Here is a 10,991-nt window from a genome sequence, read left to right on the forward strand (position 1 = left end):
CCGTATTTAACCCCAATCCATTCACTATCTTAAAAAGGAATTGAAATCTAACACTAGTCATATTTCATATGCTCACATTTCAGAATAATGACCCATTCATAAAAATCCAGGTGATAAAGCTTAGCCTGGCAGGAGAGAATTAACATAACTGAAAGATGGTGCTTACAACATCAGGGATTGTGACACAAAATAGCCCCCAAATATTTCAGAGACTTAGGTTTAGTTATTTATTAAGAGATTATGACAGTCAGTGCTGTCCCAGCAGCAGGGGCAGCATCAACACCTTCCACACAAGCCAAAGCTGGGCACTGTGGCCAAGGAAGCAGCACTGGAATTTGATGGCTGGAAGTGAGCATGTGTTTAAATAAAAGAAATAAATGGCAGGAAAGTGCCCAGGGTAGGAGCTGTGCAGGCACTGAGTGCCTCAGTTCATTGTGAAACACAACCTGCAGTCAGAAAAGTCACCTCCACACAAGGAGAGGGAGGTGAAGGAGGGAGAAGCAACAGAGCTGCTTCTTAAGCAGGTTTGTGGACACAGGGCACAAAAGCACCTCCCTGCGTGACATGGGGACACTGCCTGCACCCAGCCCTCACAAAACTGGAGGGGACAAGCCACTGACTGCGGTGACACCACCCACCAGCTGCCCTGGGGCTCAGGACACTGCTCAGAAAAGCAGCAGAGGACCCCACTCCTACTGCATCCCTCTTCTTCTTCTGCTCACTCTCCATCTTCATCTCCTCCTTCCTCCCTGTATTGATTCTGCAAAGTGTTTCCTGATCTCTATTTAAAGAAAGAAAAACCAAGGGAGTATTTCACATACTTCCAGCTCTGACCTTGTCAAACCCACAACCTGTGGGCATTTTTCTCTGCCAGACACAGCCTCCTCTTTCCACAGGCTCAAACACTGCCAGACTCTGCAGCACACCCAGGGCAGGGCAGGCAGAGCCTCCCCACAGCTGCAGAGCCCAGATGTTCATTTTCACATGCCAGGAGAAAGGACAGCTCTGGCTGACCAAAGGATGGGATAGCCAACTGAACTGTCTGGGCAGCAAGGATATATTCCTATTACTTGACCACAGCAGCTGCCATCCCTTTTCTTGTACTGCTGGAGTTATGAGAAAGAAAATATATATCACTGTTTTCATGAAGCAAAACAAAGAAGGAGCCAACCCAAGCAATCCAATTTATCAGCCAGTATCTTCAGCCATGAGAAACATCCAAAGCTTTTCCCAGCCCAGGCACATCCATTTGCTCTTCTTGTTAATGCTAAACTTTGTTCTAGCACTAATTGAGCTAGACCCTAACGGAGTCAGACACATTAAGCAATAAACCACATTTTTCTTTGAAACACAGTCCTCATTTGATGCAATTCAGTCATTTACATACACTGTGTGCACAGGGCAGGAAGAGAAAGATGGACCACAGATAACAGAAAGAAGCCTGTTGGGTTTTATTTAGATTCAAACTATCAAGCCACAAATCCATTTGGGATCTTGGGCCTGCTCTGGGGCTCTTGATTCTTTCCAAAACGGATTTCAGCTGAATCCACCTCACCTTTATTCACCCTGGTTGCACAGACACTGCCAAGGGTTAAACCAGCAGCAGATGCAGAGGCTACTTATTACAAGGACAAAAGCCTGATAGGTGAAGCAGCTTCAGCCAAACAACCAGCAAAGGCATGTCAGCAACTGTCAAAAAAATTACAGCCAGTCCACGAAGGAGCTCCAGCAATAAACACAGCTGAGGAGTGACCCACCAAACCATACAGAGTGGAAAAATCAATGGGAAATTTTTATCCTGCACCCCAGGGCACAGAGGAAATTATGCCACAACTGGGCTGCAGCTCTCAGCAAGGTCAGCCCCCACTCCAGTTCAGCAGCAGCTCTGAGGAAAAAAAAAAGAAAAAAAAAACCTTCCAGAGGAAAAATTGCGTAGCACTGGCTCCCTAGAAACTGTTACAAGCGAAGCACAGCAGCTCCTGCATTCCCAGCCTCTCCCAAGGCATCCAAAATAGTCCAAGTCTGGGACTCCCAAGGAAAATTTTGTTACGCCCTACAGAGGAATGTTCCACCCACGGCTGTTGTTTCCTCCCAAAAAAGGATCATTAGTGAGATAATTTCTGAGGTTCGGGGCATTGTCTGCAGATTTTGCTGAAATATCGCACCAGGAAGGGGAAGCCAAATGAGCCAGACTATTTTAAGGCTTTTGCATTTGGAGGAAATTCTAGGGCAAAATTTCAAAAAGGCAGATGCTTTGAACTGGGAAACGTTATGCTTTGTAGGGAAGGGAGCATTCCTGTCTTTAGAGCTGCTTAAATAACTCATTTGGGGCCACAGCTATTTGATGGCCTTTATTTTTAGACTCAAAATCTGTTTTTTCAGACACCTCACTGCTAATTTATCCACACACGTGTACACGAGCAAGACTGTTTGGGGAACAGTTTAAAAGCTGATAGACAAAAAAAAATTATTTTCACATAAAAATTTCTTACTGAAATGCCTTCTCATAGTTATAACTCACCTCAAAGCACTGCTCCATTACCTCAGTAGGCAGAGGGGCACAGAAGTGTTATCCCAAACAGATACACATTCCCAATCATCCCAGCCAGACAGGACAGGAGACTCCATCACAGGGAGCACAGCAGCTGGATCTGCAATCAGGATTTTGGACTTCCTATCCCTGAGGTCTCCTTTTCCTTAAGGAGCATGGAGAGCACATTTCCAGAGCTGCACACTCCATATTCCCCACTGGGTCAGACTGGGATTTAGATTCCTCTGAAAATGTTTTCCTGCTCTCAAAACCAAGGCTGGGCTCCCCTCTCCTGGACAGCTGGGAAGGTGCAGCTCTCTACAAGACAGCTTTGGAAAGCTCAGTTGGTGAACAACCCCTTCTCCTCCAAAAAAACCCAGGCTGGCATGGCTGATAACCTCATCTTGTCTTCCAGGAACCTGCCTGGTGTCCAAAAAAGGGTTTGTGGTAAACCCCAGTAATTCAAGCAGCATTGAATGAAGTGCCTGCATGAGATTCCCAAGCATTTTTTGGGCAGCTCTGGCTGACAGGAGGTGGGAAAGCCAAGGCTGAGCTCCCTCACCTGCCAGGGCAGCAGGGATGGACCAGCACAGACAGCTGAGGGAAAGACTCAGCAAAGAATCCCCTCCTGGCTTGCTTTGACTTAAACAACTTTTTTTTTGCTTCTGTCACTGCGTCCAAGGTTTGTATTTCCTTTGGAAGGAAGTCAGAGACTGAAAGGATGTTTATTCAAACTATTATTTACCCCTCAGACAAGGACATCTCCAACACAACACAGTCAGCAATGCTGGCAAACACTGGCCACAGTATCAGGGACTGTTAGGAGAGAATGTGACTTAAATGAAGAGGTTTTTGAAAAACACCTTTCAGGCTCAATCCTGCAGTTAAATACACAGGATCCTGAGCTCCCACTGAAATTCAAGCAGCTACAAAATGAGAGTTCAGATGCACTTTCATTTATGGCACATCCTTTCAGAGATGATGGATTATTCCTCTTGGATCTCAGTGTGCCAAGGGACAGAAATCAAAAGACAGGAATTTTCCAAAAATTTCTGACTTCTCCAGAAGCCAGCATGCTGCAAGGGCTGTGCACTACAGGCAGGAGACATCTCTTATGGTAAGAGTACAAATGGAAGAAGATCAGAGATAAAACTTACTGATGTGGCTGCCTTTAAGCTTTGTTTCAAACCTCTTGCAAAAGCTGGTTACCAACTGTTTCCTCACTAATCAAGGGTTTGCAGTTGTGGTTATGATGATAAAATGCAATAATGATCTTCATCCTGGGCTGCCTAAGGGTGAGGCTCACAGGATGACACTATTTATCCATGTGGATGTGTCAATCTAATTTTGCAGGGAAATACTGGTCTCGAGGATACAAGTTTCCTACAAATTTAGTAAGAATCTAAGATCAGTAGAAACAAGAACTTAATTTTGCTGTGGGAACAAATTACCAGGAAAACTAAATAAGGAAAACAGCAACTCCCTTTGAAGCATAGAACTGACTTGCCTTAACAGCACCTTGTTTTCAGTTGTTTCAAAACAATTTCTTACCAGGCATTGGAAAATAAAATCCTTCCTCTTCCAGTGGGAGAAGTCATGCCTCTTACTCTATAAAAACATTTCCAAGTGTCCTTGATTCCCCCTGAGAATATGCTGGTAAAACAATGGCACTTTTCAGCACAGCAACAGGCAGCTGAAGCTGGAAAACAAGGTTTTCACCCCCACAATCTGCTATCAACAGAGTGATTTGGTGTGAAAAGAGCTGCCTCACTCCCCCACGCAGCACCCAGGACACTCAAGGGACACAGTGCAGGGGTGACAACAGCAGCAAATGTTTCTTCTAGGTTTCCTCTGATTTTGGGGTGACAAATATCAAATTCCATCTCAAACTGAAATGCCATTCAAGAGTTCTGCAGCACTGTAAGGTGACCTCCAAAATCTGAGCTTGCTGATGCTCCTTCACTGCTTTAAACTTCAAGACCCAGCCAAGTCCTGCCACTCCAACATTCTAATTCCAGCAATTCACACAAAAAATGCATACCCAGGTGTGAAATGATGACCTTGGATTAGAAACATAGAAAGAAAAAGCTCACAGCATTTCAGAATTAATCTATTTTTCTTCCCAGAGAAGTAACACTTTAAATAATTGAATGGTTTCAGTATTTGTTAGGATCTCAAAGCAAGAAACAACAGTTGTGCTCCTGGGAGATTGTCTGGCCTCAGCCCATGCAACTGCATGCTCTGGCATCTGTCTTAAAGTTTGCTGGTACTTTGCAAAGCAGCAAAATTAGGGAAAACAGGAAAATCCACAGCTAAATACAGGAATATTTGTGATTAACTGCAGCACTAGGCCCACTTGAAATATGTCCTGCAATGACACACGAGTGAACACTTGAAAGTTTTTACATAATCAGGATTTTAACTGGTTCCTTTACAAGCAAACTGCAGGAAGGGCAGCACAGCCAGCTGTGCCTTCCTGGTGCTTCAGAGCAGGACACTGTGCAGGTCCATCTGTCCATGCCTTGGAGAGCTTCAAATGGATGGAGGAGTGAGAAAGCACAGACACAGGACAGAGCTCTGAGCAAAGCTGGCCAATCTCCACAGCACAGAAATGCTCCTGTGATCCCACAGGCACTGATCATGGCACGGCTCGTGTTCTTTTCTCCAAGTCCTCAGGCACTCCAGGCAAATCTCACCCACAGCTCTTCTCATCTCACTCTTTTGTGGTCTTTCAGAGAATTTATCCTCTCAGATGGGCCCAAGAGGCCACAACAGCACCAACTTCCCAATCACTGCCAAACTCTCCAAGCACTGCACCAGTTTCCACTTCCTCCTCAATTTCTGTAATTGCCTCCCCACCTGATTGCCTGTTTGACTCCTGCACAGTAATTACAGGCAGCACCACTCCCAGGTAAGCCACAGCCCAAGCACATCCCCAGTTTAACAGCAGTGCTTAGACATCCATGATTCAACTGCTTCTGCTAGGACAGATGAGCATCTCTCACGTTTTTCTAAAGCAATACAAATGCATAGGCAGGTTAAATAATTCCATCCAAGGGCTCTGTGGCACAAATAGGATTAGAAATAGATACTGATTGCTGTGACAGCAAGGAGTGGAAAATAATTACCCCATGCCAGTGTTAAGGCTGGTATTAAGAAGCTACTGAGGAACCTTGACTGATAGTTCAAGGTCCCATGTCCCTGGTCTGAAACAGGACAGGAAACAGAGCCAAACCAGGTGAGACCTCAAAATCAGCTGACACGGGGGCCAAGCTGAGCACCCACAGTCCCTGCAGACATGGCTGTGCTCACCAATACTGAACCCCCAGCAAACACCTCTGTCAGGCAGAAAACAAGTGAAAACCTGAAGGGTGAACAGGAGCTGCAAGAGGAAGAGGCAGCCAGTGATCAGCACAATGACCAACAACTTGGGACAGCTCAGCAAACCAGTGAAAAGGACAAACAGCCTTGTATTGATCCCTACCCAGGATCAAATGTACTTGTACCTGTTCAGTGCTGATCGTTTTATCATCAGCTCCAGAGTGGCACACACGCCTCCTGCTTTTAATCTTTAAATCAATTCCTCATTCACTTCCCTTCAGAGGGCGAGGCAGGTCAGCACAGCTGCTGAGCGAGCAGCTCATCAGTGTAAGAGGCACAGAAGCATCTCTGGAACAGCAGCAGCGGAGTTTTGCCTGCCAGAGCCACTCCTCAGTGTGACATGCCAAGCTGAGAAGCCCTGGCACTCCTGGCTGCTCATACCTGCCTGCCATCCTGTCCCACGTTGGTCTGTCCCCTCACCACAGTTCGGATGTTGTCGTCCAACCTCCTGCAGGAAAAACCCCAGAGTGTCAAACCCAGCCTCTGTGAGCCTGACCCAAACAACTGGGGGAGTCCTGAGAGCTACAGAACCAATTTAAAACAAAAAAACCTGCTCTTACCAATGCTAAAGTCATTATTTCCCCCCTCTCTCTCTGTTCAATGGCACTATCTTGCACAATTTCTAAATCCTGTTGCAAAAATAAAAATTCATTTCCTAATTTAACCAGGGTTTCTGGCATTCCTGTTCCTTTAAGCAATATTGTCAGCTATCCTTTGTCTGTTTGCATTTCAACTTCCCACATGTGAAAGTGCTGTCTCAATCATTTCATGTTGGCAGTATCAGCCAGCACAGAAAATTTAAGTATTTCATGCACACTTGTGTTTAATTTTGTACTTTTAGGACCAATAATGACAATTCAAAAATAGAGAGTGAGAGTTTTTACAATTTATATTCTGACCCCAAAAGCAATGAATTCTTGGCAACTGAGTCTTTTGGGTAGTTTGCTCACTCAGCCTTCAAACTGTACTAAAATTTGGTATTTTTGATACTTAGTTGTTTTTCAAAGCTGCACTTTACAACACATCAGCTTAAACAGCCTGAAGAGCACTTAATAGAAGTGAAATATAAAAATTATAATTGCTTTTTAGACTCGAGGCTGGTGCTATCCATGCCTTTTAAACAAACTAAATCCTGTCAGCTGCAGCACAAAGGCTGCATTTATGAGCCTTGCTGACCATCACACCTGATATGCAATGAAATGCAGAAATATTTACCTTATTTTCAACCTGATCTTGTTCACAACTTCATCAATGTTTGCCAAAGACTGGAATATAAGAAAAGAAAAAAAAAATCAGAGAGAAGTGAAATGGTGAATGTTTTACAGAGGAATATGTCAGCTGTGATCCCAAATACTTCATCACAGAAGGGTTTGAGGAAGAGGAGAGCAATGGCTTTGTTTTACAGGTGTAAGAACTGAGACAACAACTCAGCTGCTTCTCTGTCACATCACCAAGAGCAGAAAAAGACAGGTCAGGGCTTCCCCCATGCCTGAGCTCTGTCCTTTGGCAGCAGAACGGTGTGACAGTGACCTCCAGTGGGCACTGGGGATGGGGACTGAGCCTCTGCCTTTGGGCTGAGACCCCCCTGCAGAAAACAGGCTGGAAGGAGATGCACTGAAGGCACTGCTGGGGAAACAGCTCCTCACTGCTGGCAAAGGGAAAAAAGCCAAGCCACACCACTAGAGAAAGCTGCAAGCCAAAACCACGGTGGTGCAGAGGATCTCAGACATGGTAAAGGTTGGAGCAGCCTCAAGACACAGATTTCACCTGTAGAAACATCTCTGTTTGGCAAGAGGTTAATCCAAAACTCCCCTGGGGCTGAGGCTGGGAAGACAAAGCAGGGATGTGGGCCCACAGAAATCTCATTCTTTAAATCCCAAGAGAAATAATTGGGTTCAAAATCTCCTGTGATATTGTACAGGCAACACCTGCCTGATTTGGCTGAAAATCCCCAGGAACTCACCAATGATTGATATATGGCAAGCTATGAAATTTATTCCATTAATTTATTTCCACAAATCAAAGCAGGACTTTAACTGCAGCACTCTGGGTGAAAAGAGACCACAAAATGACAGCAAACCCAGTGAGCTGCAAATTTAAGAAGTGATTATTGTTAAAGCTTTATTTCCTGTGCTAGTGTTTAAAATAAAAGGTTTGGGTACAGGTTTAAACACTACTTTGGTCCTTTGCTATCAGGTTACCCTGACAGTAAAGTGTGGAAGTAAAATCTGATAGTAAAAAGTGTGAAAATGAAGTTTGAGAGTATTTGGAGCATGACTTACTTGCTCAGTGGGAAAGAGAGCATTAATATACTCCACAGCATTGAAATCTGCTCTGTCCAGTGGATCTTGGCTGGGAAATACCTGCAAAGAGGGAGAAAAACAAACACAATCAACCATCATCAGTAATTTCTGTAACTTCACACAGTTTCTACAACTTTTCATTCCTTCAGCACCGGCTTCCAGTCGTGTTTCACAGCATTTCTCTAACAAGTGGCCAGGAGTAGAGCAGCCACATGCTCTGCAGGGCTGTGACCTCCCAAAATTCCTGTGGATATCAGCCTGGATAAACACAGATAATTCACACACACGATTCCACACGCAGCCCTGGCACAATCCATCCATCCAGGAATTCCCAAGACACGTGAGCTCTGCATCCCAAACCACGCTGATGCTTTTGTTGTTGTCTGGGGACAAACTGAGGCTCTTGGCAAGAGCTTTGCCAGGCCTCATGGTGACAGACAGAGGACTTGCTTTCCACAGCACTGTAATAAGAAACGTGATGAATTAAGGAGTGGCTGTACAAGTTCTCTAGAGACTTGGGTTTGCCACTTTTCACAGAAGAGGAAGAGAAACACAATCTGCTGAATGATTTAGGAAGGGGGAAAGAGCAGCTGTGGTGCAAACAGATCTTTTCTCTCCTCAGAAGCCCAAAGAACACAAACATGACCGCCAAGCTTTGCTTTTTGTCCTCACAGACTGAAGTGTGGTGCTTTCCCTTCTCTGCTCCCACCCTGAAGCTGTGGATGTCCCATCACTGGAGGGGTTCAAGGCCAGTCTGGATGAGGTTTGGACCCACCTGTGATGGTGGAAGGAATTAGATGGTCATTAAGGTCCCTTCCAACCCAAAGTACTCCATGATTTTGCTATTTGTCCCATATTTACAGAGCCATTTTCTGCTACTACAGAGCCAAATTCTGCTATTTGTCCAATATTTTCAGAGCCACCAGCTCTGCACGCCATGGCCAACACCCCCCTGGCAAAAGCAGAGCTGACCCCACAGCATCCCCCTGCTCACACCTGGGCACATGAAGCAGCATTTATGTTGTTTTACACATTTTGCACTGTAAAATCAGTGATTCTGTGAGATCAAAGCAAATTCTGCCCGAACCAGCCCTCCTGGGAAGCCTTCCCAGTCACTCCTGCAGCTGAGGAGAAGCAGGCAGCAGTTAAACATGCATGAGTCCGTGGTGAGTGAAGAAAATGCTCTGACATCACCCCACGGTAAATGCAGCATCACACCCAGCCCATCCTGCTCCAAGCTCACACTCAATTAATCTCCACAAAGCCTAAATCTCCACAAGTATTAAGAGCAGATGAAACAAGAGGTGAGATGGGAAGATAAAGGCTGCTCAGGAGCTCAAACTGCAGATAGGGATCAGTGCTGCAGGCAGCTGGAGCAGCTGCAGGAGCTGTCACTCCCAGGAGTTTGTCACAACCTATTAATCAGAAATGCTAGCCTGGGTTTGGTGAGGCACCAGCCCTGCCTGTGCTCCCCACCCTGCTTCCGGCAGGGCAGCTGAGCCAGCTCTGCTCATTTCACCAGAACTGGGCAGGTTTTGCCCCAAAAACTGGTTCAGGAACACTGACAGGAACAATGGGATTATTGAGTTGAGAAGCGCCAGAGAGGAAGTTGGAAAGCATCGGGTGGTGTCATCCTCAACTTCTCCACTGCTCAGGATGTGAATATTTTACTACAGCTTAAGTCTTTGTTAAAATAATTCAGCCAGGCATGTGGTGGGTTCTCCACTGCTCAAAAACTCATACCTGCAAGTGCAGAGGATTTTTTTCTCTGGACAGGGTCGAGGTCCCCTTTAGAAGCTAACATTTAATCTACCAGTTCCCAAGGTCACCCCTTGCTCTTCCAGGAGGGCCACCAAAAGCGACCTACAGGCCTCAACACTCAAGAAAATTGCAAAAAACTTATTTGAGTGCTACTTTGTGAGACAGACACTGCTGCTGCCCAGACTTCTGCTCCAGGGATGGAAGGGTGGCAGCAGGCAGGGCAGGCTCAGTCACAGAGGACAAGAGCCATGGTTTGACTGTGGATTCTCAGAGGATGGGCTCCAAGTGCCACGAAGGGTTTCGGGGAACACAGAATCCCCTGAGTTGTGGTGGACCACAGAGATGATCAAATCCAACTCCTGGCCCTGCACACACACCCCAGCATCCCTGGCAGCGCTGCCCAAACTCTCCTGGAGCTCTGGCACCCTCGCGGCCGTGCCCATTCCCTGGGGAGCCTGGGCAGTGCCCAGGATGAAATCCCCGTGTTTCACCACAAGCCAAAGCAGGACATTTCGGTTATCCCCATTCCAGCCACGGGCACCGGGCTGAAATAACAAATCACCGGGGTGCTCTGCACACCACCGACGGGGACAGCACCGCACGGCTGGCACCGACCGCGACACGACGAGCCACGCTGGGGCCCGGCCCGGGCCCAGCGGCGGAAGGCCCGGGGCCGGCGGGGAGCGCACCGAGCGGCCCGGGCCGCGGCCGCACCGTCCCCGGAGCGGCGGGACCCGCCCGGCGCACCTGCTCGATGGCGGCCTGCACGGCGGGCGCCAGCTCCAGCGCCGCCTCCAGCCCGGCCTCCAGCTCCGGCTCGTCCTCCTCCATGGCGGCGCCGCCGCTTCCGCCGTGAGGGGCGGGGCGGGCGGCGCCGGGGCGGGGCCGCGGTGGGCGGGGCCACCCCGGGTGGGCGGGGCTTCACCGCGAGGGGGCGGGGCCTCCGCCCGGCGGAGCGGGGCGCGTCCGGACCGAGCCGAGCCGAGCCGAGCCGGGCCGGGCCGAGCCGAGCCGAG

The 10,991-nt window shown here is 47.5% G+C and overlaps 1 protein-coding gene across 2 annotated transcripts in view; it reads right to left on the minus strand.

Annotated features, from left to right (window-relative positions):
* VPS53 (VPS53 subunit of GARP complex) overlaps positions 1-10,865 on the minus strand; it is a 62,416-nt gene extending 51,551 nt beyond the window's left edge. For both annotated transcript variants that reach the window (XM_030287828.4, XM_030287829.4), the window contains exons 1-4: positions 10,723-10,865; positions 8,194-8,274; positions 7,127-7,176; positions 6,293-6,359 (exon numbers count right to left, since the gene is read on the minus strand). In XM_030287828.4, the coding sequence (XP_030143688.4) occupies positions 6,293-6,359; positions 7,127-7,176; positions 8,194-8,274; positions 10,723-10,806 (282 nt within the window). In that variant the 5' untranslated portion in view covers positions 10,807-10,865. The remainder of the gene's footprint in view (positions 1-6,292; positions 6,360-7,126; positions 7,177-8,193; positions 8,275-10,722) is intronic.
* Between the last annotated feature and the right edge of the window lie 126 nt (positions 10,866-10,991).

The sequence above is a fragment of the Taeniopygia guttata genome, chromosome 19 (genome assembly GCF_048771995.1).
Source record: "Taeniopygia guttata chromosome 19, bTaeGut7.mat, whole genome shotgun sequence".
NCBI classification, from domain to species: Eukaryota; Metazoa; Chordata; class Aves; order Passeriformes; family Estrildidae; genus Taeniopygia; species Taeniopygia guttata.